Source organism: Diabrotica undecimpunctata, chromosome 7, assembly GCF_040954645.1.
Source record: "Diabrotica undecimpunctata isolate CICGRU chromosome 7, icDiaUnde3, whole genome shotgun sequence".
NCBI lineage: Eukaryota > Metazoa > Arthropoda > Insecta > Coleoptera > Chrysomelidae > Diabrotica > Diabrotica undecimpunctata.
This window is the reverse complement of record NC_092809.1, coordinates 157,556,892-157,574,863: the sequence shown is the minus strand read 5'-3', so window position 1 is coordinate 157,574,863 and position 17,972 is coordinate 157,556,892. Positions and strand designations below refer to the sequence as shown.

At 34.5% G+C, this 17,972-nt stretch overlaps 1 protein-coding gene across 4 annotated transcripts in view; it reads left to right on the top strand.

The window, feature by feature from the left end:
• Window positions 1-17,551, top strand: part of vlc (disks large-associated protein 2) — a 134,426-nt gene extending 116,875 nt beyond the window's left edge. Inside the window, exons 6-9 of one of the 4 annotated variants that reach the window (XM_072538598.1) lie at window positions 34-386; window positions 4,028-4,351; window positions 9,638-9,849; window positions 14,302-17,551. In XM_072538598.1, the coding sequence (XP_072394699.1) occupies window positions 34-386; window positions 4,028-4,351; window positions 9,638-9,849; window positions 14,302-14,643 (1,231 nt within the window). In that variant the 3' untranslated portion in view covers window positions 14,644-17,551. The remainder of the gene's footprint in view (window positions 1-33; window positions 387-4,027; window positions 4,352-9,637; window positions 9,850-14,301) is intronic. The other 3 variants (XM_072538599.1, XM_072538600.1, XM_072538601.1) reach the window with 3 other exon arrangements.
• Window positions 17,552-17,972: the final 421 nt, after the last annotated feature.

The window sequence follows — 17,972 nt, the reverse complement described above, 5'->3', positions numbered from 1 at the left end:
GTATTTTGGTTTAACCCGTGTTTTCTGTTTCAGTTCTCTAAAGACCTCTACGTACATGAGTAAACAATCCTATTCTTCCGGCATATTCAGCAGTATAAGTAGCTCGAAGGATACGACTGATAGTTGTTTAGAAAATGGTCATCACAGTATCCAAAATAAGTGTGTTAGTTTTGAAACTACCAACGTTACAGCGACAAATGGTCAAAGAAAATGTGTATCAGAAACAGCAATGAAACAGGAATATACGAATGGCACAGAAACGAAATCATTCATTCAACAGAGAGTGGAACGTCTTTATGGACCCGGAGCTTTGGCACAGGGATTTTTTATTACCAAGCCACAAAAATCTCGAATGTATGAAACAGAAACTAGGGGCTCTGCTACAGGTAAACAGTTTTTTATATATAGCTTTAATTGTGAATTATCATCATTATCATCAATCTCCGTATATTTTACCGATTATGGTGCAGCCTTTCTTATATATTCGTTCTTCATTTCTGCCGACGATTGTCTAATATTCGCTTTTCTATGCCATGTTGTACCGGCTTGTTTCCTTATGTCCTAAATATCCCGCCCACTGCCATTTTAATGATTTAATTCTGTGGATTACATAAGTGGCCTCGGTTTTCTGTCTGATCCATTCTATTCTTTTTCGATCTCTGTTATACCTAGCATACATCGCTCCATTGACCTTTAAGTCACTTTCAGTTTCGATATTATCTCTTTCTTTCGTATCCAAGTTTCGCAGCTGTATGTCATGATTGATAGCATACACTGATCGAATGCTTTTTTTCTTCAGGTGGAGTGGCATCGTCGATTTGAATATAACTGCATTTTTACCAAAAGATACCCAAGCCAGTTTCATTCTTCTGTTGATTTCTGGGAGTAAGGAGCCAAATTTATGTATTAATTGTATTACATCTTAGACATCCATTAGCTCGTTGTACATGGTTTTTGTTTTTTCCAAGTTCATTTTTAGGCCAACTTCATTGATAGCTGCATTTAAGTCGCTTATAACTTCTTGCAGTTCTGCAGGATTAGTAGCAATCCCAACGATATCGTCAACAAATCTTAGATGGCTGAGGTAATCTTCATCAATGGATAGGCCGTTGTTCTGCCAGTTCATTTTGCTGAATATATTTTCTAGAGTTGCAGTGAAGAGCTTTGGTGATATTGCGTCTCCTTGTCGGACGTCTCTGGTAGTGGGAAATTCTGGAGTGTTTTCATACATGTTTACCTTAGCTTTTGCTTGTGTGTGTATATTTGCTAAAGTTTCTATGTAGGGTTTGTCAATGTCTTGGTGGGTCAAAGCTTCTATAACTACCTTGGTATATATAGACTCGAAAGCCTTCTCGAAATCTATGAAGGTTAATGCTAGCGGTATTTCATATTCTTTAGCTCTATTCATTAGTACATTAGTTCGAAGCGTACGTATGTGATCCATCTTCGTCTTGTGTATACGAGATATAGATACCAGTTATTTCTACTACTCTTTGTTGCCATTTCTTGTTGATTAGGAATCCAATACCGCGTGTTCTGCAAATTGATGTTCCTCGGTAATAGAATGGATTTCCTGACGGTAATTGCAAAGGCTCTTCATCTTTCCGTCTTACTTCGCTGGTTCCTACGACGTCCCGTTTTATATTTTCAGTTCCTTTTTCCCGTTTTCTTCAAATCCGGATTGCTTTGATAGCGAGCGGCAGTTATATATATAGCTGTGTCACGCCGCCAAGAACAGAATTCTAGTAATGAGATAGTCGCCTACGCACTTTGGTGTATGGCATGTTAAGAAGAAGAAGGCAGTTATATGTCGGTATTTAAAGCGTTGTTGTTTTATTTGGGTAGCGGTTTAGACAGAAGAATCTGTGGTTTAGAAGAAGAAGAAGAAAAATGGTTTAGAAGAAGTTTAGGTTTGTTACAGAATAATCCTACGAATATCATGGATTCAAAGAATGTCAAACGTGGAAGTAACTAGAATGATAGGAAATGGGGCGGAAATAATATTAACTATCAAAAGACGAAAACTTGAGTACTTAGGACATGTGATGAGAGGGCAAAAATACGCATTATTACAACTTATTATGCAAGGCAAAATCAGAGGAAAGCGAAATGTGGGAAGACGAAGAATATCCTGGCTTAAAAACTTAAGGGAATGGTTTGAATGCAGTAGTGCAGAACTTTTTAGAGCAGCAGTCAACACAGCCCGCATAGCCATCATGATTTCCAACCTTCGATAGAAGATGGAACTTAAAGAAGAAGCGGTTTGGACTCCTTAGATTCTTAGCACCCTCTGCCCTTCTGGCTTGATCCCGAAAGCTACCCAGTTCAGGGCCATTTGGTCTACGGAGAATGAGGGCCATGATTTGAAAGTGTTTTCATCTTAGGGTTGTCTTACCACACTGCTTCAGTGCGGGTTGGTAAGGGTTCGTTGGAGTGTTCCGATTATAAGGCACCGAAATCCACCTTTTACCCTCCTTCTTTTGCTTTATAACGCACTCTCATAATACGTCATATATTGCCGGGGATTACGCGACTTGTGTCTTCGACGATATAGGAGGTAGGATCCGTTGGCAGAGCTCGCTGACTTTTTAGATCAGCTGTGACCCATTAGTCACTATCACTTAGGCATTTACGGAGATTTTAATGGTTTGCTCTTAAAGCAAATGAACAACCCCTTCGATACCTATACCGACGTTTAATTCCCGAATTCTGAATTATATATAACATTATCTTTCTTCTATAAAAGGATTACACAGTTGCTGATGTGAGTACTAAAAATCGACTACTTTTTACTATCAATAAAGAGCGATTTTTAATCGTAATTCACTTTTTGTGTCCAGACTTTCCAATAATATAAATTTTAGTAACATTTAGTACTAACGTAGCTCGTGTCCTAATAACTGTTCTCTTTAAGATATAGAACTTATATTGCTCTGAAGTTATTTTGTTTTATAATAAAACATAAAACATAACACTTTTTAATTTTCAAAGAATATAGTCAACATATTTAGCTGAAACAATAGTTTCTTCAAAAGATAATAAATACAGTGGACTCCCTCTATAACGAGAACTGAAATGGCAGACTAATTGCCTCGTTATAAGCCGATCTCGTTATATCAGACAACAATAATACTGTGTATATATATATATATATATATATATATAAAGATGTAGATTTCTAAAATATTAGCTTCCTATAGTGAAGCCGTTCGGAGCAATATAAGATGCTAAATATTGTTTGAATGGCGTTTTTGAAAAAAAGTTGTTTACTTTTATTGTCAATGAAATATGTTAAAACAAAAAGAAGTTTTTTTACTTGTATTGTCAATGATATACGTTAAAACAAAAAATCTGTACTTACATTTTTTTTTTCAACTACATAATGTATAAAGCGTATTTTGAAGGATAACATAAACTATTGCTTCTGCAATTGTAAAAAGTCTGTCATTCTTGACTTCTTTAAATTGTCTAGTATCATTCTATCATATTTTCTAAAGATGTGAAACATTTGTATTTATTGTAAAGAAGTTTATTGCGGGCAGCAGTTAAGATTATTGCCGGCAGTTAAAAAGGGTATTTATTTATAACCACAGCCGGGTCATAAACGTAAAAAACACGTTTTTCGATCTTATTTTCTCTCGTTATAACCAAATTTGCCTCGCTATAGACGATTATATTTCAATAGAAATTTCACAGGACATAATAATGTACCTCGTTATAAGCAAAACCTCGTAATAACCGTGTTAGTTATAGAGGGAGTATACTGTAGTAACTTTAAATTTATCTGCAATTAGTTACGTTTTCTTTTTAGTTTTGGATTTCAGCAATTAAGACATTTCTCAGGTATAAAAAAATTAATTACTTAAAAATACAAGTGTAGGTCTCTAGTACTTTCTTGTATTTAGTAAGATGGTTCACTGTGTCAATTTTTTATTCTCTATTTGTTGTTGAAAATTTACAAAACTTAATGATTTTTAATTTAAAATACATTAATAAATTATGTCTAAAATTTGTGTTATTTTTGTAGGAAGTGAAAGGCATTCAAAATCAATGAATGATAAATTACTAGAGGACGATCTAGAACCGGGAATGAAACAAAGCACTAGCAGTCCTACTCTTCCAGTTTTGAGGCATTTACGGCCCGAATTCAGAGCTCAATTACCGGTGATAAGCCCTCGGAGAGGACATTTGGAAGTTACTACTACTACAATCCAAAAAAGTATCACTATACCAAAACTAAAAGATGAAATAAAAGCTAATGGTCACTCTAAAGTCAATGAAGTCGATACGATCTGTGAAGTTAAGGAAGAGTCCGGAACTGTAGGAGCTAATAATATTAAGAATGGATCAGGTATTTTTTTAATTATACGTTTTTAAAGTAAGATTTCAGCAAGGATGAATAGGAAAATTAAAACTTGTACGATAATTTACGGCAAAATGACGAAACAGATAGAATTATCACGTTAACGCCATGCGCTGGTTACGAGTTGCAGTTCCCAACGTCATAAGTTCGATTTACACTAGGTCAAGAAGAGAGATACAATTATAGCAGTAAATGCGGTAAAACCCATAATCTTCTTAGAGTGCCATATCCCTACGGAACGTCGGCGACTACCATACTTATAATATTGTTATACTGATCTCGGTCTTGCGCTACGTGTAGCAATTGGTCCGCTGTCAAACCTGTCCACTGCCGCAAATTCCTCAACCAAGAGAGTTTCTTCCGTCCTATCCATTTCTTTCCTTCGATTTTACCTTTGAGAATTAGCCGAAGGAACTCATATCTTGGTCCTCTGATTATATGTCCAAGATATTCTAGTTTACGCCTCTTAATAATATTTAATAGAGTAAAAAAAAAGATGTAAAAAAAACCCATAATATACATATTGAAAACTTAATTATATTTGTCGCTGTAATAATTTACAATGTATTATTGATTATGTAGTATGAATAGTATGACCAACTAGTCCGAAACATCATATAAAATTGAAATTTCTTTATTTTAATTACCGTCTTCTGAAAAGACGATTCGAAAACAATAACAATCCATGTATACACACGAATCATCTGTATAATACGAGGCATGCTGCATACAACGATGTAATGATTGCTGATCAATGTTTTTTTTTTGTTTTGTCAACCATTTTAAGTAAACAAACTTCTTGATTTCGTTCGCGCTATTTAAAATCAATCCCATCGAATGAGTCATTTCTAAACCATTACGTGCTTTAAACCAAAATCAAATCTGCTGCGTTGCAATATAATTTTATGTAAAAATTTATTTTGTCAGTAATCAGTTTGAAGCCGCAAATAATGCAAATTAAATAATCAATAAAATGATGATATTAAAGTTCTATATTTAAAAAAAATGGCCCGATTTTCATTTGTTGGGCGTTTTAAATAAAAAAAAAATGACAAAAAGAGGTTACCTTTATTCTTAATTAATACATTAATTACTATCGCTGTCCTCGGATGAAGATTCGTCGTCACCTAAATTAATAATCAATGGTTCTAGCTGATGTTCTACAATAAAATCTAGTTCCCACATCTTGGGTATGATGCCATCTGCATGGTTGATAGCATTTTTCCAGGAATCCGATGTAACACTATTCAGTGCTTCGCTGAAAAGAACTTTTACGTCATTTAATTTATATGTGGTATTTTTTCTTGCAACTTCACCCTTTACTTGTGCCCATATTAGCTCAATGGGGTTTAGCTCGCAGTGATAAGGGGGAAATCTAAGTACACATCTACCTGAACACCAGATATAATTACCAACAAGATATAATCTAGCAACAAATTGCTACAAGAACAGGTACGATGGAAAAACTGATAGTCGAGGGTGGAGTTGAAGGAAATAGACCTAGGGGAAGATCTCCAAGCCATTGGTAGATCAAACAAAAATATTGATTAACCAAGGGTTACATGAAGCCTACCAACTAGCCCAGGATAGGGAAGGATGGAGGGAAATCGTGAAAAAGCTGTAAAAGCCTGATGGTGTCACCACATCCCAAAAGGGATTAGGACTGAGGAGGAGGAACTTATGCCAGTGAAACATAGGTGTTATGAAAATCATGGGAAATCATAGTAAGAATATGAAGCAACACATATTGAGAAGAATCTACAAAGGAAAAAGAACTGAAACTGCGTGGAAAAGAAGGACAAATAACGAATTGGAAGTATTGTGTGAGTGGCCCAACATAAATTTCGTAAGACTACAAAGATGCATGTCCCCATCGATGCCATGGGACATGTGCAAAGAGTGTATAGAGATAGAAATCCAAAAATGGTCTTGAGTGGACGACCAATAGGGAAAAGGAAGAAAGAGCGCCCAAGGAAAAAGTGGTATGACAATTTTATAGAAGATCTAAGAGATGTTGGAGTTGGAGCTCTTGAGCGGAAAGAGATAGCGAACAAGAGACGTTAATGGAAAACAATAGTAAATACATAAGACGCAACCAGACAGTAAAGAAGATAAAATTGTTTTTGTGAGTTGTAATGTCATGGTCCTGTAAATTATATGTAAGTAATGAAAAAGATGGACCATCCGCCATATGCTCACAAGACATATAGAAATAAATATATTGATAATTTTTTAAAACTATTTTATAATAGTTATAATAATATTTTACCAAGTACAACAACAAATGTATATAGATAATGAGGAATGTATATATATATATATATATATATATATATATATATATACATATATATATATATATATACATATATATATATATATATATATATATATATATATATATATATATATATATATATATATAATATTTGATAAAAATTTAATACAATGAGTGTATATTTAATAATAAAATACCCATTGTCTTGTATAACACAATTAATTATTAACTAAATCCATAATGTAAAGCCCTTAATCTATCAAGGTCAATAGCGTGTACTTATCATGATGTATTGGGTCTCCAAATAATCAGAATCCTATGTTATCATTTCGTAGCAGTCGTTAGTGTAATTTGAGCGATTTGTTTTGTTTTGATAATTAAAGTTTGCAATTTGTTGAATTATTTAGACATGCCGTCGTCGTTAAATATGTGTAAGTATTATTGTTAAATTTAACGAAAAAAAAAGACGTTTGAATTAAAAGTCACAAGATTGTTCGAAACCTATTTTTTTTATGTCATTTTAGTTTGTTATTTAGTTTAGGAAATAATATAACAATAAATACTAAACTAATATTCTCATCTCAACTGTCTCATATTCTATAAAATTAAAAATGATCGTAAGAACCTCATTTTATCGTATTTTCCCTTAACACAACCGGCTTTAAAATCAATCACGACTTTAAAACTTTTTAAATATAGGAATTTGTGAGTCAATTGAGATTTTTTTAAGATTATTTCGTGTCCGCTTGAATATTCAATATTTACAAATGCCTTTTGGTGCTGAATACTCCATTACACGATTTCTATTTTTGTACTAAAGATGTATTTAGACGAAAACAAATAATTATTACCAGTTTATAAATTGAACATAGCCAATTTTCTCATGAACATTTGTTTAAAAAAGAAGAACACCCACTAACTGTTACCGTTCTGCTGATAACCTTATTAGGTTAAAGCGGGTTTTTTGTAAATAAGAAAAAGAGTTTATTCTAAACTAAATACTACTGTACTCTGTAAGTACTCTTAAAACTATGAACTATAATAAAGTTTATTTGTATATTTTCGCTACATTTTTATGCCAATACTATCGTTTATTCAAGGTTTATCTTACTATCATATATTGATTTCTTAGAAAGAAGTTTTTAACAATATATAATGCAGTATAGATATATCACATTGTTTCACTTATCTACAGTGGGTGGCCAAATTATTAGGGACAGTAAAAGATTTCTAATTTTTTAGTTTTACTGATTTTTTTTTGCAATTTGTTGGCTTTAAGGCTTGCATTTATTTTTTGTATAAGAGATTGAGAAATTAAGGTTACAAAAACATTAAGTTTTGTTAGTAAAACCATTTATTTTTTTCGCAAAATTTTTTTTAACATAATATGACTAATTTTAATATTTAGTGATGCCACCCTTTGCTGCAATTACAGCTTCTACGCGTCGGGGCATGCTCTGAATACAAACTCCGGCGTTGTGTTTTAAGTTAGGGTTATGATGCCATTCTCTAATAAGAGCTTCAATCAACTGCCGCTTCGTGGTGATAACATCTTTGGCGATCTCCCGTTTGGTTAACTCCCACATGCTCTCTATAGGGTTCATGTCAGGTGAGTTTCCCGGCCAGGGCAGAACTGCAATATTTTCTTTGATCAGATATGAAGTTACACTCCTGGCTTTGTGGCACGGTGCAGAATCGTGCATAAAAATGTAATTTTTTTCACCAGGGAACCATTCTTTGAGCTGGGGCAGTAGCCGAGTTTCAAGTACTCGCTTATACTGGTCCTGTCTCATTGTCCCTTCCACGATGTATAAGCGTCCCATACCCTTTGCCGAGATTACAGACCACACCATGACACTCACCGGATGTTTAACTCTCTCCACAATGCAATCTGGATGGAACTGCTCCCCAGGACGTCGTCGGACAAACGCACTTTTATCCACCAAAATCTGAAATGTTGATTCGTCGGAGAAGCATACCTGTAAAAATGATAATATTCGCTGTTCACAAACTTCATTCGTTAAAAAAAGTCATACTTACTCGACTCCAGTCTTCAACAGTCATACTTCGGTGTTCTTTGGTCCATTGGAGTCTCTTTCTCTTTATGGCTTCGGTGAGCCGTGGTTTTTTCATAGGCCGGCGACCTAGCAGATTCTCTTCGGCCAGTCGTCGTCGTACTGTCCTTCTGGAAACATTAATTCCTTCATCATTAATCATCGTAGTCAGATGTGTCACACTCTTTTTACGATTTTGGAGACAAATATCCCTAATTTTACGATCAGTACGAGGAGTAGTAATCCTTTTCCTGACACATTTTCCAACACGGCCCGGTTCCAATGCCTCGTTTGAATTCATTTTTATTTTTATTCGATTAACTACAGACTTTGAAACACCTGCAGTAGTTGCTATAACTCTCTGGGAAAGCCTCGAGTGCAGTAATAATGTTTTTATTTCTCTAATTTTCCCTGGAGACAAGTCTGCAATTTTGCCCATGCTAAAAAAATAATTTTGAATTTAAACAATCTTTTTAAATAAACTCGTGTCATTAAATGTAGCAAAAATTACTAACTAACAAATATTACTTACCTGTTAAATATATCTGACACGAAAACCGACCAAAAACAATTTAAAACGATTTGCAAATATTTTTAAACCTCACTGCGGTGACAGCCGATGACCACCTGAGATGCAACAATAATTATTATTTTATAGATAAGCAGTCTGCCAGTGTTGCCGCTTATCAAAAATTTTAATAGTTATACCAGAAGAATTACCAAGTAAAATACAGATATGAACACCAATTTTTTTGGTCAAAAAAATAATTTTAAGTAGAAAATACAAAAATATATGCAGTATCCCTAATAATTTGGCCACCCACTGTAAATCGATACTTGCTAAATCTTATATTTTTCTAAAAAATGCTTTTTAAAATCTTTTTCATTAATTTAATGTAGTTCTCATATTTTTCTACCCAATAAATATTAAAATCTTTTTAGTGGAAAAAGACGGTCATTATTTTATAAAAATACTCGAAGATCAAAATAAAAGACTTTTGGAATTAGCCGCCAGGGTTGAAGATGATATATCAACTCCTGATTTATCGGAAGAAGTTATAGGAAAACTTAGATCTGCTTCAGGAAAAGCAAGATTGTTGGTATCACAGAAGATGCAACAGTTTAAAGGATTATGCACCAACAATATTAATCAGGTAATTTATATTTTATTATCATTTTAATTTTATCTCAATAAATCCAATATTTTGCACTTTTGGTAATAAGTTATTCAAATCATGAATGTGTTGCTTGTGTGAGTCCATTTCAAATAGGTAAAAGAAATAAATTAGACTTACAATCAATTTAATTTTACTACCCAAAACGACCGGTTTCGCTTTCTAAAATTTGCAAAGCATCTTCAGGTCAAACGGTACAAAGTAAATTAAATGCTGAAATTATAAAAAGCCCATATTAGGGTGCTGTCTTATAAAGATATAGATCAAAAAGGTTATAGTAATTATGCCAATATTACATGTCTGTGTTTATTAATATGCATAAATTTGATTTAGCAGAAAAAGTAAAAAACCAACAAATTGGTAAGAGATAATCCATTGAATTGTAATAAATTAGATAATAAACAAAATATTTTGTTTATTTCTAATTTATCGAAAAAATCGACTGCAGGCAACATATAGGTTCTGGTTATAGAGGTCCACACTACTCAAAACAACTGTCGGTTGCCTAGCCGGACGAGTGTCACGAAAAAAAGCTTATTTCCCTGGGCTATATGGTTATATCTCATTTTTTGTCACCTAATCATTAGCTAAGGTTACACCCACTAGTAAATGTATACGCTGACATAATAAAAGTGTTTTTAAACGAAAAAATCTATCCAAAATTAATGCTTTGACTGATTTGATATATCATCATCATTAGAAACTTAGGGAGGAATCAGACTGCTCGACCAAAGCGACCGTCCACGATCGACCAACATTACGAATCTATGAAAATGTATGCGCAGAGTCAGACTGGTGGACCGTCCATCACTTATAGCGACCGACCGCGATCGTCCAGTTTTGAAATTCGGACTTGTTGGAATTTTTGATCGTTGGTCGATGAATATGGAACATTTCGCATTCATTTATACTGCTCTAAGCAATGACATTGACCATTGACATTTCAAAATTTGTAATTAACCTATAATATTTGGGCTTGCTTATGCGATAATAATTTTGAAATTTAACAGAATGGGATATAGCACAAATAATTCTCCTTGTTGGTGTCTTTTTAAAAAAATGTCAGTAAAATAATATTACAAAAATGTGGTTATGTTGCTACAGCCTCCTGACGTTTTGACGGTCGGTCGATGGAAAACGATCGAGTAATGTGAGTTTAAAAATAAAAAAGTTGGCTGATCGCCGTCGGATGGTTGGTCGTGGTCGGTCGATCAGTCTGATGCCTACCTTATTTTATCGATTATGGTGCAACCTCCCTTACATAGTCGTTCTTCAGTTCTGCCCACGATTGTCTAAAATTCGCTTTTCTGTGTCATGTTGTACCGGCTTGTTTCCTTCTCTCATAATCCTATCTTAAATTTGAACTTGTTCTTGGCCTCTTGATGGCAATTTGACTTGCCCAAGCCAGTTTCATTCTTCTGTTGATCTCTGGGAGTAAGGTGCCAGATTTATGTATTAAATAACTCAAGTTATAAATACTCGTCTTCTGTTTCAAGTACAGTGTTGTTTATTACATCTTGGACATCCACTAGCTCGTACCGTTCGCGTCATAAAAAACTGGTACAACTCTTATAACCGAAAATCGTGTTTGTGTAAGTTGATCTTGTCACATATGTCATTTTAATTTCTAGGGCAACGTTGCCAGTTCAACGAAATATTGTATGAAATCAGCTAAAAGGAGGGTTATGCTGTCACCTCGGGGAAACAATTAAGGGTCTTCTTCGTCGAAATAAAAACACCAAGTTAAGTTAAAACAATTCTCAGCCACAGAGTATGGAGAATAAATGCAGGAAGCAGAGCCCAGAGAGCACTAAGCTCTCGGAGAGCCCGTGAGGGACTGACCTGGCTGACCTGAAAATCGCCAATATTTATATGTGCCGTTCGCGCGATAAATAGGGATTTCCAGGTCAAGAGCCAATGGGAAAATTCGAGGCGGGGCGATGCGCATCGAAATGCGTACTAGTCCACAGACTATGGCATTCGATGACAGACAGACACATTATAAAATTACAGTAGATGCATTCCGATGTTCCCTGTGCCAATACGCTACGTTTAAGGATCCTTTAAACATTTTAGGCATTAACGCAACTCTCTCTCTGGTTATTAAATTTATTAGATACGGTTTTTTTAAAAAACCTTACATTTTTGAACGTTCTTTTTTATTTAGATTTAGTGCAATTCCGTTATCTGTGATGGCAACAACGAATTGATTCACGAACAAATCTAAACACAGGTTTATATTGGGAAAAAAAGTGTACCAGTTTTATATGACGAGAACTTTACATGGTTATTGTTTTTGTCAAGTTCATTTTTAGCTACATTTAGGTCGCTTATCAGTTCTTTTAGCTCTACAATAAATACGATATCGTTTACAAATCATAGATGACTGAAGTATTCTTTATCAAAGGATAGGCCCTTGTTCTGCCAGTTCGTTTTGCAGAATATACTTTCTAGAGTTGCAGTGAAGAGCTTTGGCGATATTGCGTCTCCTTGTCGGACGCCTCTGGTAGTGGGAAATTCTGGAATATTTTCATAAGTTTTATCTTAGCTTTTGCTTGTCTGTATATATTTCAAGTCTATAGAATAGAAAGCATATATATATATATATATATATATATATATATATATATATATATATATATTATATATATATATATTATATATATATATATATATATATATATATTATATATATATATATATATATATATATATATATATATATATATATATATATATATATATATATTTCCGCTGGAGTTATATATGCTATCTGTGGTTTTCCGGGTTTGACTCCGCGTTGAATAATTTTGGTTTTGAAAAAAACCATTATTTTGGTTTCGGCAATATCGCACTTGCTACTATAGTCTTGTTCTAATAACGCTTCTTACTGATGCTTGAGGCAGACTTACTCTCATGGTCGATGCGGTTATTTATATAGCTGATTGAGACGCGCTTTTCTCTAACGGTCTTTAGCAAGGCTTCTTGTGATTGGTCCTGTCCGTGTGTAGGTAGGAGGAGTCCTACTGGCCGGTCTTATAGCCTGATGTATTTTTGACTTTTTCTTTAATACCGTGTTCCACGTTGTTGGAAGCCTTTGAGCATCATCTCTGTGGTTTAGACTGTTGGGATTTTTTATATTTATGTGGATTCTCTGATTTCGCGTTTTCGTCTAATTTTAATGTTAGCTAGCATCTCACTTTGGTTCAGGTTTATTGTATGTCCTGTGTTTGAGGCATGTTGTGCAAAAGTTGACGTTTTTCTCTGCTTTTGATGGCATTTCGATGTACTTCTCATCTAACATTGATTCTTCGTTTGGTCTGTCCGATGCACGAATTGTCACAGTTCCCACATTGAATCTCGTATAATCCTTGATTTTCTGACGATATTTTTGATTTGGCGGATAGTAAAATATCAGGGGGTCCTCCTGTCTTTTCCGATTGTCAGTTCCAATTGGGCCAGTTAGTTCTTCTTTTACTTTTACTGTTAGTGTGTTGTTTTGGTAGATATTTTCGATCTTTTTGATTATTCCTAGGGTTATCTCTTTTGCGTAAAATAAGTGGTTAATGTCCTTTAATTTGACTCTGTCAAATGCCTTCTTAAGGTCCTGTCTCTGCCTTAGCATCGAATTATTACCAACTTTGCATGCCTCATTTTTACTCAATCAATTTTATCAATCATTGCTGGAGAACCATCTGTTGTTAAGCCCAATAGATAGTCGAACTTAACAACGGTGAGTTTTTTTAGCAGATCGGTGATGCGCTTTTTAAAATCAGCTTAGCATTGTGATTGTTCAAACGAATATATCATAGAAGAAATTGTCACGATAGTTGAATCATATGTACTGCGATACTTTCTTATATGAGATATAATATGAAGTACGCACATGGCAACGTTCTTTTGTACATTAAAATAAAAAAATGTGTGGATATACTTCATGAGCCACAAATATACACCCAGCGGACCGCTTGTTGGACGCCCTTGTTCTATTGTTGTTCTTCTGCTAGTGTTACACTTTCATTCCGTTTATTTGATACCACTTTGGTTGTTAGTTTTTGGGTTCTGTTTAATAGGCTAATACCTCTGTACTTATCCGGGTCCGTTCGTCTCCCTTTTTGAAGAGAGCTATTAGGATGCTTGATCTCCATTCTTGTGGTATTCTGTTTTGTTTTTTTATTTTTTCTATTAGTTTTAACAGTTATTTAGGCAGATCTCGTCAGAATTATCGTCATCTTTAGCAAATAGGGATCGAAAGTAGTTTGCTCATGTTTCCTTCTGAATGTGTGTCGTTTTTATTAGTTCGTCATCTCTTTTCTTTCATCTGTATTGAGAAGCTCTCCCAGTGTTCAGTGTTTTATTTCGGATTCGAAAAAATACGTTATTGTTGACTTTCAATTAACTATTGTTAATATGTTTTTCTGTTTCATATAGACGGGTGGTGAAGCATTCCCTACTACAAATGAAGATTTACAGGGCTTCTGGGACATGGTAATGCTTCAAGTGGACCAAGTAGATGCCATCTTTAAGGAAATCGAAGAACTAAAAGCGAATAACTGGAAGGAACCGGTCAAGGCTGTAACTAAAACTCCTCAAAACGGAAAACCTAAAAAATTAACTCCCCGAACTAGACCTTCGTCAGCTGCAAATGAGGAGGCAAGAAAACAGAGAGAAATCGAGAGAAAGAAAATGATAGAAGAAAGACGCAAAGCGATGAAAGCAGCTCAACAGACTAAACCTACTATCGAAATTTTCGTGCCTGAAAACGCTAGCTGAGATTCGACAACTTTTTAGGTATTTTTTTAGGGGTAGGGGTGAATTTTAGGAAGGTAAATTTTTAATTATGAAAACATGATGATTGTTGATGATTTTTAAAAAATACATTCAATTCAAGATCCTAAGAAAATTTAAGAAGTATTATCAGATTTTTTTAAAAATAATAATGCTTTGTTCTGATTAAAATTTATTAAGATATTTAAATATTAGATAGCTATTTTGGAGAATATACAACATTGAACTTTATACTACCTGCTATTATATACAGTAGAATCCGGATAGAACGACTTTTAATGGAACAACATTTTGTCACACGAACCGGACGACGCACGAGCATTCGTGTAATTTAATATTGTTTTTAAACCAGTAGTTAAACATTGCGCATGTGCGAATTGCAAATCAGGAAAATAATACTGTGATTTTTTGTATATTACATCTGTTTGTTTATTGAATTACGTTTGTGGCCATTTTTTTTTTCTATATCGTTTATTCTTATATCTATATTCTATATCGAAGCGAAACAAATTCCTCCGGTTCGTATAGCCGTCGTTATCTTGTCTGATAGCGATGATATTTTGCAGAACATTTATGTAAGACTGTCCTTCACATGTCGAGCATCATCGATACAGATACAGGGTATATGTTGTGGGTAGTTGACTAAACTACATTCATTTTACAATTTCCCATCTGTCAATATACGCACGTGAAAGCCAAACAGGGTCGTACTGAGGTATATTATATGATTTTTAAAAATATTTACTTTTGAAACTATTAAAACTGAATTTCTTGAAATTTAATCATTGTGTGCAAAATTTAATATCCCATTTAAGAAAAATTTGCTAAAATAAAATATTCATTAACTGAGAGATACATAACAAAGTGAACATTTTGAATGAAGTATTATTGTCATAAGTTTATCAAAGCATAAAAACATACCATTTAAATGACACGACCAGTAAATAACTTAACAATAACTAGTACATATAACACACAATATATTAACTTAAAAAGCAACACGCTACAATTTGAATTTAAACAGTCTGGCAAGTTTGGATCTTTAACATGAGAATCCGTCTGGCTTAAGGCAATAAATTATATTTAATAGCCTCTTGACGAATGAGCGGCCGAATATCAACACGTGCGTTTGCTTACAGATGGGAATTTGCTAAATGAATATACTTTATCAATAGCCTTGCCTAAAAGGTTCGCAGTAGGTCATCTGCATTTGAGGTGACGGTAGAGTCTACATTGGCTCGGAAAAACCTGGCGTTTTACAGCAGTTGAAAATGATCCGCGTGAGTTTGGTCCACGCATCGCAAATCGGTCAAATAGCGCCGGAAAACGTTATCTTTGGATATTCAGAGTGTCTTCAATGTTAAAACACTCGATAATTTTTAAAATAAGATTTCTGCAAAAGTGTGATGTCAGGTCTTTATCCATTGGTCTTGTTGGAGAGGATAAATTTATTACCAAACTTTCCACATTTCAGAGAGGCGTACTTGAACACCTAATTGCTTTAAAATATTTATTAAGGACCACTGAAGCAATAAAACACTTAGACGTATTTTCCCTTCGATTTATTAGTGAACTTAAGGACTGAAATTATCGCAATTCTGATAATACTAAAAAGATTTATACAAATAGCATTAGCTTTACAGTGCTAGGAGGCAGTTACAAAAATACAGAGTATTGAGAGAAACAAAACTATTAACGGTTTAACACAAAACACCGGTTCCCGTTAGCGCATCTATGACTCACGCACTTTTCGACAACACACCCGGTCCTTTCTTGCCGACAGGCAAATTCGCACTGTCCTAAGGTATATAACGCGGGGTGGAGAGAGTTTATGAAGGAGCTGGTCGAACACACATTAACACGACAGCTGACGAGCTGGGCGTACAATTTGGTAAAATAACCATATTACGATTACAATATTATAAATAGGTTGTTTTTACAACAGGTCTCAATGCCCAAAACTTATGTTATGAGACAAAAACATCAGAGTTACGCTTCTAAAATCTACCAAAAATCAGCATTTTAATTTTTGTTATTTCCCCATACCGAGCGCTTACCCTTCTGGCGAAAATGTCAGCGGTCATCCAGGCCTGGAGATTATTTTCATAATCCATTACAGAGTGGCGCAAATTCTAAAAGGTTACGAGAAGCTTTTTTAACGCGGCTTCTCATATTGGGTGCCTTTATTATCCGGTTACGCTAACATTTAAACCCCTGTAACAGCGATTGATCTATTTGTTGTTAGGTGAGGTCTTTACACATTTAGGAGATAAACCATCCAAATGGCATTGAACGTTATACTTACTTACTTACTTAGTCCTAAGCCTTTCTACCGTTAGGTGTAAGGCTGGTGGGGTTAAGATTTGCACTGTTGTCTCCATGCTATCCGGTCTTGTGTTAGATTTCGTGCACTTTCCCATGTCAATCCTTTCTTCTCAACTTCTTTTCGGATTTCGTCTACCCACCTAACTCTTGGTCTTCCTCGTTTGTTTTTCCCTTGCATTCTCGTTTCAAACACTCGTTTTGTTAATCTTTCATTCGACATTCTACACACGTGCCCGAACCATCTTAGTTGCCCCTCTACTATTTTTTCGTTTATTGGTTCTAGTTTTAGGTTTTGTCTGATTGTTTCGTTTCGTATTTTGTCTGTCCTCTTTCTGTTTGCTATTTTCCTCAGGAACCTCATTTCCATAGCATTGACTCGAGATTTTTGTCTTCCTGTCAATGTCCATGACTCGCTATTATAGATGATTGTAGGTCTAACTACTGATTTAACGACTGCCGTTTTTACCTTCTCCGGTATTTCTTTTTTCCCCAAAAATGTTGTTTTCATAGTGTTAAATAAGCTTCCTGTTCGTCCCATTCTCTCATTTATTTCCATGTCTTGTTTACCGTTTGATTCAATTATTGCTCCTAGGTATTTAAAATGTTCCACTTGTTCTAGTTGTTTTCCGTTTAATTGTATTGCGTGTGTCTTTCTCTTATTTGAAATTATCATTGTTTTTGTTTTCTCTGTATTTATTTTCATATTTATGTTTGACAGTTCTTCTTCTAGGATTTCAAGGTTGTTCTGTAGGTCTTCTCTGTTTTCTGCTATCAAAACCATGTCGTCTGCAAATAGAAGCTCTGATAGTTGAGTCTGTTTCATTTGCCAGTATCCTAATGTTAGTTTTCTCATTCTTCTCTTGGCTTTTTTTATTGCTTCATCCAGTACCACTGAGAACAGCAGTGGGCTCAACACGCATCCGTGTTTGACGCCTTGACTTGTAGTAAATTCTTCGGATTCCTCGTTGTTGGTTCTCATCGTATTTGTA